Below are 17,210 nucleotides of genomic sequence, written 5' to 3'. Positions count from 1 at the left end.
ACCTATGGAAAATGTAACTTGAAAAAAGAGACATTGCATATACCTTTGTAAACCAAGAAAACTTTAATAAAATATTTTTTTTAATATGGATGGTAAAGGTACCCCTGCCCGTACGGGCCAGTCGTGACCGACTCTAGGGTTGCACGCTCATCTCGCTCAAGAGGCCGGGAGCCGGCGCCGTCCGAAGACACTTCCGGGTGACGTGGCCAGCATGACGAAGCTGCACTGGTGAGCCAGCACCAGTGCCGCACACGGAAACGACGTTTACCTTCCCGCTATAAAGCAGTACCTATTTATCTACTTGCACTTAAGGGTGCTTTCGAACTGCTAGGTGGGCAGGAGCTGGGACCGAACGACGGGAGCTCACCCCGCCGCGGGGATTCGAACCGCCGACCATACGATCAGCAAGTCCTAGGCACTGAGGTTTTACCCACAGCACCACCCGCGTCCCCTAAAATATGGATGGACCCCCACTTAAAACTCCAAGATGGGCAGTGCCTTTGCATCCTCTCAAATACATTGAAGCCACTTCTCTCCTTTTCTTTGCAAGTCATCAAGGGTTAAATAATCAAGTGTACATTTTTTTAAAAAACTGGCACATAATCTCTATGCAGCACTGACTTAAGAGAGTGGACCCTCCTCTCCCAACTCTTTGCCACAAAAATAAATAAGGAGAATACGTAAGAGGGGAGGGAAGGGAAATGTATAGTATCCAGGCTGATTTCACCCTCCTTGGGACAGAAATAATAGGAGTAATAAGACTGCATAAAGGAGTTCATTGGGGTTTAGTTTGTTGGCCAAAGAAATGGCAAAAGAAACCAAGCCGAACTTGGTCCAAGATAAACAGCAAACGCAGATAAAGCAACTTGTTGACAGGATACAAAACGACGGAAACGGCATGTTGCAAGCATGACCTCTGCTCTGCACTTAGAACATACATTTCAGCACTGAGTAGAAGGGCAGAGTGCCAGGACAAAAGGTTTGGGTGCCCCAGATTGTCATTTAAAAAGCAAATGGCCCTTTCAGAATCTGGATGAGGTTGGGAAAGCGCTTCCTTTCGTAAGACTCCTGCACTATCACTGCAGAACTTTAGGTTTTAAGAGCACCAAGATGGTGGGATCTTTAATGCTTTGTGGTGCCTGGACATGGAGGGCATGCCCTGCCCACAACTGATCTTCATCAGAAGAGAGGGCAAGGCATAAAAGGAACACGTGAACTGCTTTCTTTGCATATGCAAGATGAGTGGACTTTCACAGTCGATGCGAATGCACAGAGCAAGCAATGAATTCAGGAGGGCTTGCTTCCAAGTGAAGAGCGTTTGGGACCAGACTACCAGTAATGCAGTCATACTGATGTGTGGCTGTCTCCTGAAAACGTCCCCAAAGTGGTATAGACTGGGGCGGGCTGGGTCTCCATCTGGGCAGGCATTGAATTCCACAGCACCGGCTTTCTAGTACGTATGCTTAGAAATCCTGCAGCCACATCGTTCAAAGCCAAAAGACATGGCTGCAAGGAGCAGAATTTTGAGGAATGGTGTAAACCGAAAGGCCATTTCACACATTACAGGGCAGCGGACCTGGGTTTTCCACAACGCACAACTCAGCAGATAACTTTAGCCCAATCCCTGTTCCTCGATGGATCATTTTGATGCACACAGCAGCAAACAGGTAACATGCATGAGTAAAATAGCCGAAAGCCACCAGATCCCATGGTTTTCATAAACTTTCCTGCTCCACAATTCTTTGACTTATAAGGCAGTTACAGTATTTTTCCATGTATAAGACCCCCCCAATGTATAAGACATCCCCCTTTTTTTTTTTTACCCGAAATTAAGAAATTAAGTTGTTTAGCTTTGGGGGGGGGGGTTCACCACCACCAATCGCTCACCCACCCATCACTCGTCACAGCCACTGCCGATCACACACCTTGCCGCAGTTGCCAATTGTCTGCCCACTCGCTGCCAACAGCCCACCCACCCACACCACAGCTGATTGCCCACATGCCTCGCCACAGCCGCCAACCACCCACCCAATTGCCGCAGCCACAGCCAATCACCAGAAGGCCTTGCCGCAGCCACCAATCACCCACCCAATCACTGCAGCCAATCTCCTGTTCACTGCTGCCACCAATCTCCTGTCCCCACTCTGCATTCACTATCCATGTATAAGAGAACCCCCAATTTTTGCCTAATTTTTTTAGCAAAAAAACATTGTCTTATACACTGAAAAATACGGTGTTTGTAAGTGGAGAGTTGAGAATAAAAGGCCAAGAGCTGGGTGGAATTAGTAGTAATATGGTCAGCTGGCAAATCTACTCCAGGCAGCGCGATCAATACGTACTTTATTAGTGAGATAGTTCTTCCATTACTAGAGTGTTTCATCTAATGCAGAAGGCTTGGCAAACGACGGTCAATACCGATTTTAGTTCTCCCCCATCCTTGTAGTTTCACCACAACGTACACTTTTACCCTGCACCAAAAAATTCCTGCCAAGGTCTGACTGAGCTAATTGGGAGTATATAAAGAACGCTATGCCCCCAAAATAAGCCACCAGTCGATTTATTATTATTATTATTTTGCAGTCCTGCCCTCTTCTCAGGAGGATGCAAGGTGGCTGTTTCTGTTGTCATGGAAACAACAAAAAGACGTCTCCTTTGGAACAGCAGTTCAACTCCTCCACATCAGTTGCTAAACTCTCCCCGTTGCAGAAAGAGAAGCCTTGAGATGAAGATTTGCAGCTTGTGTCCGTGTGTCCAGTGCTATAAACCTCAAACACTCTATCCTGTATTTTCACCTTAAGAACCGCCCCGAGATCTTTTGATGCAGGGTGGTATATAAATTCAATAAATAAAATAAAAATAAATCAAGAGCAGGAGAGGGCTGTAGCGCTCAGGCCATGCTTGTGGGCTTCCCAGAGGCATTGGGTTAACAACCGTGGGAAACAGGATACTTGACTAGATAAGTCCGTGATCTGATCCCGCAGGAATCTACTGATGTTCTTATATTCACAGCGGGGTGCACTGCATGGCTCGTTTTTGAGAAACTGCGGGTGCGCACAGAGAGGGTAGTAATCCAACATGTAAGTAAAGGTAAAGGGACCCCTGACCATTAGGTCCAGTCGTGACTGACCCTGGGGTTGCGGTGCTCATCTCGCTTTAGTGGCTGAGGGAGCCGGCGTACAGCTTCCGGGTCATGTGGCCAGCATGACTAAGCCACTTCTGGCGAACCAGAGCAGCGCACGGAAATGCCATTTACCTTCCTGCCGGAGCGGTACCTATTTATCTACTTGCACTTTGACGTGCTTTCGAACTGCTAAGTTGGCAGAAGCAGGGACCGAGCAACGGGAGCTCACTCCGTCGCGGGGATTCGAACCGCTGACCTTCTGGTCAGCAAGTCCTAGGCCCCATGGTTTAACCCACAGTGCCACCCACGTCCCTTCAATCCAACATGTAGCACAGACAACAATGACCAAACCCAGCCCAAATCTTCCCTCTCTCCTCTCACTCCAGTTCCATGTTTTGCTTTTACAGCTTCATGCAGTAAAGTTGCTGGTGTCATTACAGGTCATGCATCATCCAAGCGGCAGTATCCCCTGGCCTTAAAACGTCCCCACTACCCAGACTGAAATGAACAGGAGCCATGCAACAACTGCACCATTTCAAAGGGGCTTTGGCAAGAGAACTTCCCTCAGGGGACTCTGCCCCATGTTAATTAGCGGGAGGGGGCGCCATTTAGATTTTCCACCTCAGGTGCCTAAATGACGTGGGCAACCGTTCTTTTTAACTTCCATGTTTTGCAACTGAAGCTTGCTGGCTTTCGACAGAGAACAAAATGTGACAGGAAATTTTGTCAGCGTTTCTGGCTGAGAGGCCCCACCGAGATGTCTTGTGATATATTTAGTCCATTGTGTGCAAGAAGCCAAAATATATTTTCAACATGCTGCTGCTCAGGAAGTTTTATCATGGCCAGGACTGTGCAGCCTGTCAAAGTCGGCCTGATAACATTGGGTATGGGATTAATAAATGTGATGACGGTGATTGTTTTGAAAACAGCGCTAAATATAAAGTCAAATGCATTCTGCAGACAATGGAAAGAAAACCAACGGCATCCCATCATCCCCACCCACAAATTAGGCATGGTGAAATTCAATCAAATGTAACATTAAACAGTGGTTTATACGGGTAATGAATTTACCTTTATTTAATGAATGCAGAGCTGAAGTGAAGAATGTCAGATAACCAGGTGGTTGGGGCGAAGCATTGAACTCAAAATATCCCAAAACTCCTGGCTGCAAAAACGAAACAAAAACGCAAGAGAACACATGAGAGGTTCTGCACTTATTTACCATTACAGGGAAAAACAACACAATGGGCTTTGGTTTAATTATGTAAATATTTAATCCTTGGGCATTGCTCCTCCATTGTCAATGCAGTCCTGTAGTTTGGAAGGATTGTTAATATTTCCCATTGAGTACATATTCCTAGATGGAGACACAGAGGGTTGTTCTGACCAGAGTAGCTGCAAACTCCAAGTCCATTCAAAACGTTGTGGTGGGGAAATCCTGACTCGTTTCTGACCAACACAAACAATGGCACACACAGACAGAACTTCATCTCAGCTGGATCCCACCCCCACCCCTAAGATAATACCTAAATTCCACCTGATTTCACTCAATGGTATCACACCTTTGAGCCTTCACTGGGTTTGACTCCCAGTGCATTTCCGAGCACAATTCAAAGTGTTGGTGCTAACCTTTAAAGCCCTAAACGGCCTCGGCCCAGGATACCTGAAGAAGTGTCTCCACCCCCATCGTTCAACCCAGACACTGAGGTCCAGCTCCAAGGGCCTTCTGGAGATTCAATCACTGCGAGAAGTGAGGTTACAGGGAACCAAGAAGAGGGCCTTCTTGGTAGTGGCACCCACCCTGTGGAACGCCCTCCTATCAGATGCCAAGGAAATAAGCAACTAGCTGACTTTTAGAAGACATCTGAAGGCAGCCCTGTTTATGGAAATTTTTAATGTTTGATGTTTTATTGTGTTTTTAATATTCTGTTTGGAGCTGCCCAGAGTGGCTGGGGAAACTCAACCAGATGGGCGGGGTACGAATAATAAATTATTATTATTATTGCACCACTTCCAAGGAGAAAGGCCATAGGTCAGAAGGAAAGCATGAACACTGGATACCACAGCTTCCAGTTTCAAGTCCTGGAATTTCCAGGTAGAACTGGTCAATGGACCTAACTGAGATGATGGACAGTCACTGCCAGTCACTGTAGACTACACTGAGCTAGACTGATCAGTAGTGTGACTTGGTATATGATACTTTCCCATGTTCATAAATCACATTTCCTGAATAGATTTGTAACTCCACCTTCCAAGCAAAACACTTTGCAGGGTGGCTTACAAACTGAAGCTGTGTCCAGCTGCCTTAAACCAGAGTTTAATCTGTGGGTGAGATGCATGCCACAACACACAACTTGACTGCTCCTGTTTTGTTCCTCTCTTCCACCAGCAGAGAAACAACTATGGATCAGCTGGCTTAGAGTGACTGAACTGGCACTTGTTGTCTGTTTCTCTCCAGACAGCCACAATCTGAAGCCAAGGTTTTTTTTCTTGGCTTCCCAGCTGTGGTGTGTTTGCTGGTTTGGACACAATGCTCAGCCAGCCACTCTGTGGCTTGACTCCCTACTGGAAGAGAGGAGGAGGAAAGCAGGAGGTTATTGGAAGAAGACATGCTCACTACATGTGGCTTATGGCTTAGCATTGTATTTGAACGCAGCCTAAGAATGGTATTTCAAAAAGAATGCAGACTTTCTATCTGTGAAAGGATAAAGAACAGTGCCGCCATGTATGTTGAGATTCAAAGCACTCAGAACAGGCAAGGAAAGAAACTTCAAACCAGAAAGTGAAGCCACAAAAGTTTCTAAGAACAAAGCAGTTCTGCAGCTCATGAAAACACACGCTCAGCACTGAAAGCCTGTAGTCCCCCTTCCTACTGCAAGCCAAGCAGGCTGGTTGCATATGCACAGTGTTGAGAAGAATTTGCTCCAAAGGCAAACAAATAATAATATCATATGCTCCAGGACAAAGTACAGGTACTCAAAGCAACACAAATCCTGCTCAGGTGATAAGAAACCACCAGGTGACACAACCACAACCGACAGGAAATTCCATGCTGAAGCCACTTTCCAAAAAGGTGGCACCAGATTTTGTGCATGAGAGTTTTGTCTGTTTAAACATGTATAGGGTGTTTACATATTTTTAACCCGAGTTAGAGACTAGGATCAGAGGGATAAAATGGGAATGAAAAGACAACAGGAATGAGCTTTACTAGTTCACAATTATTTGCTGCTGGGAAAGGCTTTAATACTCGCTGTGATCCAAGATCAACATAGAGGCCTTCAAATATTTCCTGCTGGTTCCCCCTTGTGGCTCTAAACTTTATGTTCAACGACATCATCACGGGCAAACTTGAAAACAGTGACTTGGATTTCAAAGGGACGTGGAACTCTGTGCAGATATACTGGGCCATCTGTGTAGGTGGTGCATCAATCTTAAATCAGCTCATTTTTGAAAACTGTTAAAAAAGGTCTATGGACTAGTAGCTTGTGTGCAACTTCAGCTGGTATGCCCAAATGAAGCAGCACAGAGTTCTGTGCTTTTCAGACGCTGGAAAGGCTTTGGGGGAAGAGGCAAAGCTGGAATCACAGACAGGGACAGAGATAAGAAAAGACTTACTGCACCTACTGAGGCCCTGTGAAGCAGAGCAAAGGTTTGCTCTAACAAGGGACTCCTTGAGCTTCCTGTAGCTCCCTGTTCTTCCTCTGATGCAGCAGCCCCATCTCTAGTCCTGCTTCCCATTCTGTCCTCTGGGACACTGTGGAGCTATCCCTCCCTATGCTTATAGAAAGGCCTGAGCCTGCACGGCTGTTCACACCCTGATCCCTGAAAAGGCAGCGTGCAGGAAGCCAAGAGCCAAGGAGCTGACCCATCAGGCCTCAGTTCTAATGGGCCAAAAATGCTTTTAGACAAGGCTGTGCTCCCATAGGGAAAGGCTTCCCTGGGGCTATCAGAAAGGAAAGCAGAACCTTTTGACACACACACTGGAGGTTCGACACTCCTCCCCAAACCTGACAAGATGGAGAAGCATCAACATCAGAGCTGTAGCTATGAATTGACCAGGGAGTAAGATCAGGGGTGGCCTTGGGCTTCCCGATGTTGTCAGACTCCAACATAGCCCCGGTCAGCAATGACAGCAGCTGTAGTCCAACAACATCTGGAGGACCAAAGGTCCCTCGTTAATTGACTTGAAGGCAGATTTGACCCCCCAAAAAATGCATCCTGGTTAACTGGGTAACTATAATTTAAACCTATTTTGAAATTGTCTATGAAAGCTGCAGGTATGAGACACCATATCATTCCCCCTTTGCTCTCACTTTGGAGAAGGGAAGGCTTATTTTAAGATGGGGAGATGCTGCAAAACAGCCATACATGTAGCCACCTAACCTCAAGGAAAATAATGCTTCCCCCTTTCAAAATGATTGTCCCCCCCCCCATTTAATCAGTTGATGAAATTCATTTGATATCTTTGGAATGAACGGTTCTAAAGTTATGGGTCCTCTCTGGCAACATGCTAGCACACGCAGACACACACATACTGCAGATGAGACTTCTCAACACTGCTGCAGTCACTGCCAATCATCTTCAGAATTTTACCCAGGCATCAAGCCAAACAGGCAGCACATGAACCAGAATGTCAAAAATACGGTGGCAGAGAATACTGGTTTCCAGTAAACTCAGAAAGAAAACAGAGTCCATTCTTTGTAACCAGAAGCAAGATCATCCTTGAAAGAAACACAAACCTTCCAGGAGTCATCAATGGCTAGATCAAAGAGCAGAGGCAAGTTACCTCATAATTGGAGAGAAACTGCTGAAGTTTTGATCGGGATGAGATGTAAAGCAGGGGAGTCATCACTCGGCGGACAAATTTTTCAATGTAAACAGCATTCATCGGGCCTTTGTATTCGATGGGCCCAAAGCTGGCATCAAAAAGAAAAGAAACCAAATACTGTTAAAAGTTTGAAAAGTTAAAATTGCAATTCCTGAGCTAATAGAGAAAGACCTAGGGCTGGTCAAGGCTAAGAGTGAGCATTTAAGACAAGCCTTTACCAACCAGGTGCCTTCCAGATGTTTTGGCCTACTGTTTGCCCCAGCCAGCACAGCTGGAGCTGATGGGAGTTGTAGTCCAAGGGCACCAGGCTGGCAAAGGTCGATTTAAGAGCTGAAAGGTCTGAGGTAGAAGTTTTAACAATAAATGTGAAATGCGGCAATTACTGCCTGAAATGTGGGTGGTCAACACTGTGGCATGGACAGAAGTTCTCTCTGCCTTGCCTGAACAGGAGTACGGGGGCCTCTAGATCTGGCTGAATCCAGAGTTAGGCCTACATTCCTGCCCACCTCTCAAAAGTGGCACCGCTACTCCCCACACCCTGATTCTAGAAGCTGGAGAGGGAAGGCGGAAGGAGCTGAACATGAACCATAATGCACAATAGTATCATATTAGGTCTTTGATTATGGCAAAAGAGACGGCCGTTACCAGCCAAGAATATGTACACGCTGGGCAAAACCAGATAAGGCAACTCAAAAGACTCTTTAAACTGGAACACAACACATTCCGCTCACCCTGTGGCTTTGTCATCCTAATCTCAAATGGCGGTTTTATTCAACGTTTGTGCAAAGTGACTCAGCACATGCAGACATAAAGATAAATGCAAGGAATTCTAACCCGCTGCTCTGGGGCATTCTGCTACAGTTTTTGACTGACAGTGCATATGGAGCAAATAGTTAGAGTGAGGCACCCCCAGCTCTACTGTGTATTGTGGCACTTTGGAGAGAGAGAAGGAAAAACAGCAAATTGTAAGCAGCATGGACAAAACAGCCATCACCAGCCTTCTGATTGTCTCATCAGATCCAGAAGCCTTCACTGTCCTTGTGCCAGCTTCCACTATAGCTAATCAGGCAACCATTTGAACCTAAATGCAATACAAGTTGCCTCACCGAGCAGCAAGTTCACCAGGTCTGGAAACCTGGCCAATGGCCCATCTAGTCCCACATCCTGTTCTCACAGTGGCCAGCCAGTTGCCCTTGGGAAGCCTCAAAGCAGGAACTCCGAACATGTGTTCCACAGCAACTGGTATTCAGAAGCAGTCTCCCTCCAGCCGTGGAGGTAAAATACAGCCATTCTGCCTGGTAGACATCGATAGCCTTAGCCTCCATGACAACGCAGGCAATGGCAATTGCAAAACGTTTTGAAAGACCGTGGATCTCTGAGCATGCAATTGCTCTCTCGATAACCTCTCAAAGCTGCCATTTTGCAAACAGAACCGTTCAGCTGCAGTTCTAGCTGACTGCTCTTCTAAGCTAAGCTAACCAAACTGGATGCTTGGAGGCAATAAATGCCAAAGAGCAGAGGGATAGGGAGCTGATGGTGATAAGGAACTCGAATCTGTGCAGAGATCCTATTTCCTGCTGCTCTCCCCTTCCAATAGTCTGTCTTCTGATCAACAGAAACAATCTCCATATCATTTCCCAAGTTTCCCACTGTACTCATAAGGCCTAATGGCACACTGTCTTTTTAAATCAGTGCTTACATATTGGAAAGGCTTCAGATTATGAATTAGAAACCACAATTCCATCGCCATGGATGCCTGATTATATGCCTCACAGCAGAACATCACATTCTATTTAGCAAGAAACTGAATTACCAAAGGAAAGGACTGTACAACCTTAACTTAGAACATGTATACAGAAGGGAACTTTCCTGACTTGATGGCAAAATGACACACCCCAGGTCCGTACCTCCAGCAAACCGGACAAACAAGAACATCCTTTAACTCATGAAGCAAAACAAGATTCCTTGAATCTCAGCAGCTGATTTTCATGAGGCATTAGGAAGGAGCAGACAGGATTTGGTCCTGGGTGCTAACCACGCTTAGCAGGAGACAGAGATCTGCTCTGAGCAGAACCTGCTGCCCGGCCCCAGTGATTCCTATGAGCAATGTAAGTTTGAAAACTGGTTCTCAGAGGAACTTAACCAACAAGGCACACTGTTTGGGTGGGTAGATAGCCTTGTTCAGCCGATAAAGGCTTGCCACAGTTAACAAGTTCTGACTCTCAAAGAGCACTTAAAAGCCTTACCTCCGATGGTACAAATATATAACCGGAAAGTAAAAGAAATGTTTCTGTTTCCTGCATTTCCCTTGGTTCCACCAGCAGTTGATCGCCACAAACAGCACCTGCAAAAGGGCCGGGGTGAGGGGGGTGGAGAGAGTAAATACAAATGTTTGGCACAACCCGTAAATCACTTCTTGAGGCAAGCACAGAAGTCAGCAAACTTCAAGGCCAGAGGCTTGATTGAGACACTGCAAGGAGGACAAGTGCAACCATGGAGAATGCAGTCCGATCACAAGTGGCCGAAGTCTTTCCCTAGCTGCTGGCTATACCTTTACTAGGAGGGGTTATAGCTGTACTGGGGAGCTGCAGACACGATTTAAGGGTAGATAGCCATGTGAATTTAAAGCAAACTACAATTCCCAAAATCTACTCAAGGATGGATTTGGGATATTTACTTCCATTTTTCTTGTCATAAAAGAGACCGTCATCTCTCCACTCCCTTTGGCATATTCAACCAAATCCCTGTCAGGGGCAACTTGTCTATGAATCCCAGTTACTCACAAGTGACGAGAGTGCCGCTGCACTTAGGTTCTGCTTGTGGGCATCTAGTTGGCCATGGTGAGAATAGAATGCTAGACTAGAATGAATTTTGGTCTGTGTGATCAAGCAGAGCTCTTCATAGGTTCTTAAATTAGTACAGCGATAAGTGCAGGTGCTTGGCACAAAAAATGCACATCCTGCAGATCATTATGTAGGTCAAATCAAATATTGATTGCTTAGCCAAGCGCTTTCCCCAAATCATACAATAAAAATGGTACTCCTCTCAAAATTTAATTAAAAGAAACTGATAGCATAATCTGCTGTGGTATCGAATCCACTGGTGTATCTAATGTCTTTTACAACGACAAAATGAAAAAACCGTAACACTATTAACTAGGACACTCACTACAAAAAAAAAGGATCAAACTCGTTCATAATTCAACTCAGCGCTTTAACGAGGTCAACAGTCTCCTGTCTTTGGTCTGATCCACATACTCACATTCTTCATTTACCTGCTAGCCCAACAGATTTTAACTGAATCCTGATTTTACAGCTTTAACTGATTTTTTATTGTCGTTATATTGTGCTCCATGTGAACCACTTAAGAGATGGAGTAATTAAGCAGTATATAAAGGTAAAGGTAAAGGGACCCCTGACCATTAGGTCCAGTCATGACCGACTCTGGGGTTGCGCGCTCATCTCGCTCTATAGGCCGAGGGAGCCGGCGTTTGTCCGCAGACAGCTTCCAGGTCATGTGGCCAGCATGACTAAGCTGCTTCTGGCAAACCAGAGCAGCACACGGAAACGCCGTTTACCTTGCCGCCAGAGCAGTACCTATTTATCTACTTGCACTTTGACGTACTTTTGAACTACTAGGTTGGCAGGAGCAGGGACCAAGCAATGGGAGCTCGCCCCGTCGCGGGGATTCGAACCGCCGACCTTCTGATCAGCAAGTCCTAGGCTCTGTGGTTTAACCCACAGTTGTCACCCGCGTCCCTTAAGCAGTATATAAATGATATTAAATAAACACATCTAAATCATGCTGGCAAACATTCCTATGGGAATACAGCCCATTTCTTCTTAATAAATAAAACCACAAATAGATCCCTAGTTGTGTCAGTCTCTTTTCTCCCCCAACCACTTTGGTATAAATTTCTGTCAAGCGCAATTCCAAATTGACAAGGTTTTTGCAGAGTAGAGGAGCCATTGCTAGCATGCACAACCCTGCTGTTTTCAGGGATCGCATGCTCAGTTTGAAATTAGCAGGACATCAGGGTGCCTCTCTCCAAACAACTCTGATGAACAAGAGAAGTAACTTAAAGCAACAGCTGCATCCCTCCCTGCCCAATCCGCCTTACCTGGTCTGCCAAACTGCTTGCCACTTTCTCGATCTCTTCCCTCACTGCAACAGACTGCCCGCACCACGGAGCGTAGAAGAAAAAGAGGGTGATTTCCGAATCTTGGCGGATGTCCTCTGCACGATCCAGCTGCCCAAGGAAAAGATCGCAGACTGGAGACGTTGAAGAGAAGAAGCTGACTGGAAGCTTTGCTGGCATCGTCACATCTTTTGCGCGGCTATTTGGGGGAGGAAGAGAGATGCATGAGCATATGTCAGGTATCATGGGCGTGCAGATGTTAAGATCAACAGAACTTCACATTCTCTCACTTGGTCAGTTGGCAAAAGCTAAAAAGCAGCTTAGGGACATGCTTCCAGAACTGCAGAGCATAAACCAGTTACTATGGATCAGCGGTTGCCTTCTTCTGCTGTTGCACCCAGCAGAACTAGTATTCTGAGCCATGACACCTCTGATTCTGAAGGAAGTATAGAGCCTCTGTGAACAGCAGCCATTGGTAGCCCTATCCTCTGTGACTTTACAGCACTCTTAAAACCACCACCACCTCATCTTGTGCCAGTGAATTCCATTATGGGCTATATGAAAAAGTACTTTCTTTCCCCTGTCCCTCCCATTCAAGCAGGCCTCTCAGTGATAGCACCCAGACTTTGGAATGCCCTCTCTCAGGTGATTCGTGAGGTGGAGATCGTAAGGACCTTTAAATGCCTTTTAAAAACTTACATCCTGGACTCTTTGTAAATTATTATTCATTTTGTACACTGCTCAGTTTTATTTGTGAGATATAGCTGAGTTTGGCTTTTATCTTGTTTCTAGGAAATCTTATTGGATACTGTTACCGATATGTTTTTTTGCGTTTACGTAAACTGCGTAGAGATTTTTACTATATTAAGCAGCATAAAATGTTTGTAAGCAAACAAACAAATTTAGGAGGGTCACACACACACAAAAAAAGAAGAGTACTTCTTCATACTGGATTGCCCTCAGGCCCAGCAGATGGGAATCCCAAAAGGATAAAGTTGGCCACTTTGGAAAGCAGAATACTGGGCCAAATAGGCCTTTGGTCTGATTCGCCAGCATTCTCTTTATGTTTACTGTAGTTCTACTTGACTCAGTGGGAATTTGAATTTAACTGAGTTTTGATGTTATAAGCTGCGGGAAAAGGGTTGTCTTCCAGTTCTTCTGCACACTGCAGTTTGATGGGAAAAGGCTGCCCTTGCAAATTACTCACAGGCTCTTCTGAGGGTGAAAGGCTGAGTGGGAGATGCATACACAACCCCACAGCATGGCCTCACAGCAGCTCCCATTAGCTTTAAGAGAAAAGTCCAGCTGTGTTTCTCAACCCCGAGGCTCCTGCTGCATTACAACAATTAGAAACACATAATCATAGCACCTAATTGTTGTTGTCGCTCTTTTAAGTCCTCTGTTCTACAGAACTGTATTGTGTTTCTATGAATCACGTTTTTATCCAGTCCCATTTCTTGCTGTTCACTGGCATCAAATAAGACCTTTCAAAATGCATTGTGGTTTTCTTTTTTATCCTACTGAAACCCTTTTCTGAGCAAAGTACATGTGAACAGTTCTCATGGCTGCAAACATGATTACGGAAAAAGATGCAGGGTCTGAAACAAGAGCTGCCAACATTTTCGTGCAGTCCTGGCTACCTGAAACCCTCTCGCCTGATGCCTTGTACAGTAGTCAAAATCAAAACTAGGGACACGTCAAGTGTTGCGTGGACACAAAACCGGACTTGCCGCTTATATGCACACTCCTTGTGGCTTCCTGTTCAAGGTTTCTGCACCACGCGCTTGCTTGTAAATATTCTTTTGCCTCATTCAGATGTTAGATTTTTACATGCACATGAAGATCAATTCACAAGCACATCTTAAAAATGTAAGGACTGAAACAGCCTTGAATAACATTACCAAACTTCCAAACCCCAAGCAATAGCTTTTAATACATGAACCAGATACCACAGATCACACACTGCAAGTTTCATAGCACTTCAAATGCAATAGGAGAATTTTCATGCAGCGTGTGGCTGAATGTCAAGTGATGGCACAATGTGCAATGTAAATGCATCTATGAGTTGCAGAACAGTTGGGGGAGGGAAGGAAAGACCCAACGAAGAGTACAAAAAGGCAGGTAGCAGTAGTAACTAATTCACTGTAGACAAATTACACGGTAGCTAATCCATGTCAAAGGAACTGGCTTGATGGAACCAACAGGACAGTTGTTTTTTTCCAAACAGGTGACAAACGAATGCAGGACAAATCTATCAACAGCTGCTAGCCATGACAGCTAAATGGAGCCCCCATGTACTCAGGCAGTATACCTCTCAATGTCAGCTCCTGAGACCAATTGGTGAGGGAAGACCATCACTTTACTGCCATGCTTTCTGGGGGCAGGTGCTTGCCAAAGGCATCTGACTGACTGTAGTTGCAAACGGGGTACTGAATTAGATCCTGAAGCTGAGACTCCAATACTTTGGCCACCTCATGAGAAGAGACGACTCCCTGGAAAAGACCCTGATGCTGGGAAAGATTGAGGGCACAAGGAGAAGGGGACGACAGAGGACAAGATGGTTGGACAGTGTTCTTGAAGCTACAAACATGAGTCTGACCAAACTGCGGGAGGCAGTGGAAGACAGGAGTGCCTGGCGTGCTCTGGTCCAGGGGGTCACGAAGAGTTGGACACGACTAAACGACTGAACAACAACAGGGCTCTTTTTTTAAAAAAAGGATAGATACAATCCTGGTGGCCAGGTCAATCAGCAGCTGTTAACCATGATCCCTAAAGAAGGCAATCTATCCTGGGGGGGGGACTCAAGGGGTTTTTTTTGGGGGGGGGCGACGACCACGATGACAAACAACAGGAAAGGGCTATTGCCTTAAGCTCTACCTAGAAGATTATGTAGGAAGTTCCTTATACAGAGTTAGACCATTGGCCCCATCTAGCTCAGTAATGTCCACACAGACTGGCAGCAGCTCTCCAGCATTTCAGACAAGGGGCCTTGACCTGCTTGGGCCAGGACCCAGGACATTCTGCCTGCAAAACAGATGCCCTACCCACCAAGCTGCAGCATGGATGGTCCTCTGAATGGCCCCAACACCCAGCGCTCTGCTTATGCCCAGGGATGCTCTGGCATGGGCGGGAGAGAGAAGAGAGACCAGGTCCACGGACAGCCTCTTCTTCCTCTTCCCCACACGACCCTACAGCACTTCAATAATAATAAAAATAAAAATATGCCACCCTTCTCTTTCCCAGGTGAAGCCACTCGGGAGAAGCTGCCACTCCCTTCCACCCCAACACCTCATCAGCTTGCTGGGGCAAGTGATTCGGATTAAACCTGCTTGGACTCCTGCACTTTGTGCAAGGGGAGGCTTTGCATTTTGCACCCCCACGCATTTCCAGGTGCCCCCCCCCCACACACCTGGGCATGGGCAGAAAAGCCCAACCTGAGCCCCCCCTCAGGTGCGCCTTGGCTTACCTGCAGGTGACTTTGAGGGCGACCAGGAAAGCGCAGCTCAGCACCACCGCGGCGCCGCACAGGACCTCGGGCCGCCGGGCCATGCGGGAAGCGCCGAGCCACCGGGGCTGCGGCTTCTTCTCCTTCTCTTCCTCCTCCCTCTCCTCCTCCTGCTGGTGTTGCGGAGCCTCGGGAGGCGCTGAGGGAAGGCCGGAGTCAGGTCCGGGTCCTCCGCATGCCGACATGCCCTCCTCCCTTCCGCGCCGTCCCTCCCGGCCGGGGCCTGGCCTGCCCGCCCGCCCGGCCTAGGCGGGGCCCAGCGGAGCCCCTCACGCTCGCACACGTCGCTCGGCGGCCGGAGCGAGAGGCGCCTCCGCCGCCGCCACGTCTCCCCGCCCCGCCAACCAGCCAGCCGGCCGCGGAGGTGGGGACGGGGAGGAGGCGCGCGAGGCCTACGCTCCGGCCTCCCCCTCAGGCGGCGGAGCTCCTCGCGCAGGCCCGCCATGAGCCGCGGAGAGAGAGCGGGCTCCGTCGGCCGGGTTCGAAGCGAGGGCAGCGGCGGCGCGGCGCGGGTCTCCCGAGGCGGGCCATGGCGAGGAGGCCTGGCTCCTTTCCTAGGCCTCGGGCTCTTCCAGGAAGGGCTGCCGGCGGCTGTTCCCTCACACGGCGCAGGGCTACCCCCGTGTGGGAATTCGCTTCCACTTCAAATAAAAATAAATATATTGATCGTTATGTTCCGTTTTTGGCCCGCCGGCTCTGGCCCGCAAAGGCCTCGCTGCCTGAGGGTGGAGGGACAAGATGGCGCCGCTCTTGCTCGGCGCAGAGGGCAGACGAACATGGCTGGCCCTTAAACCTCCCTTCAGTGCTGACCCCGGGCTATGTTAGGGGGCGCAGGCTAGGTACATTTGGGCACGCCCAACCCTGGTATCTAAGGGTGTAAGAGCAGCCTTGCTGGATCAGGTCCATCCAACCCACCCAGATGTCGGTGGGAAGCCAGGATTCCAGCATAAGAGCTCCTTCCCTCTCCTGTGGTTTTGGAAACATTTATGGTCTCCAGCTGTTGGAGGCACACCATAGCTAGCCATCACAGCTAGTGGTAGCCATTAGTAGCCCTCTCCTCCATGAATCTGCGTAATCCTCCTTTAAAGCCGTCCCAAGTTGGTGGCCATCTCTTGTCATCTGTGAGGAGCGAGTTTTAATTCCTCTCTGCCTGAAATACAGGGGTACCTCGGGTTACATACGCTTCAGGTTACAGACTCCGCTAACCCAGAAATAGTGCTTCAGGTTAAGAACTTGGCTTCAGGATAAGAACAGAAATCGGGCTCTGGCAGCAGCAGGAGGCCCCATTAGCTAAAGTGGTGCTTCAGGTTAAGAATGGACCTCCGGAACGAATTAAGTACTTAACCCGAGGTACCACTGTATACTTATTCCTGCAGCAAGAGTATGTTCTGTTGGCTGGCTATGCTTGGATGAATCTGGTTTAACCATGAAGGAATTGTGTCAGCTCATGGTCTCTGGCAAATCTGCATTGGAGGTTCCCCTACACGGGGGTACAACACACACCAAAAAATCCCAAGCTTTCCTCCTTGCTCACTACGCTTGATCTGGAAGTGGGTACATTAAGCACATTGAGCTTTGTTGCTTTGCAAGGCTATTCTCATTGCTTCTGTTTTCTGCC

At 47.5% G+C, this 17,210-nt stretch overlaps 1 protein-coding gene across 1 annotated transcript in view; it reads right to left on the bottom strand.

Annotated features, from left to right (window-relative positions):
- Positions 1 to 16,320, bottom strand: part of TXNDC11 (thioredoxin domain containing 11) — a 39,129-nt gene extending 22,809 nt beyond the window's left edge. The window contains exons 1-5 of the mRNA XM_083585633.1: positions 15,554 to 16,320; positions 12,070 to 12,286; positions 10,196 to 10,293; positions 7,908 to 8,037; positions 4,193 to 4,286 (exon numbers count right to left, since the gene is read on the bottom strand). Of these exons, the coding sequence (XP_083441759.1) occupies positions 4,193 to 4,286; positions 7,908 to 8,037; positions 10,196 to 10,293; positions 12,070 to 12,286; positions 15,554 to 15,777 (763 nt within the window). The 5' untranslated portion in view covers positions 15,778 to 16,320. The remainder of the gene's footprint in view (positions 1 to 4,192; positions 4,287 to 7,907; positions 8,038 to 10,195; positions 10,294 to 12,069; positions 12,287 to 15,553) is intronic.
- Positions 16,321 to 17,210: the final 890 nt, after the last annotated feature.

This window comes from Podarcis filfolensis (genome assembly GCF_964270895.1).
Source record: "Podarcis filfolensis genome assembly, chromosome: 14".
In the NCBI taxonomy this organism is placed as follows: Eukaryota; Metazoa; Chordata; class Lepidosauria; order Squamata; family Lacertidae; genus Podarcis; species Podarcis filfolensis.
This window is presented reverse-complemented; position numbering and strand designations above follow the sequence as displayed.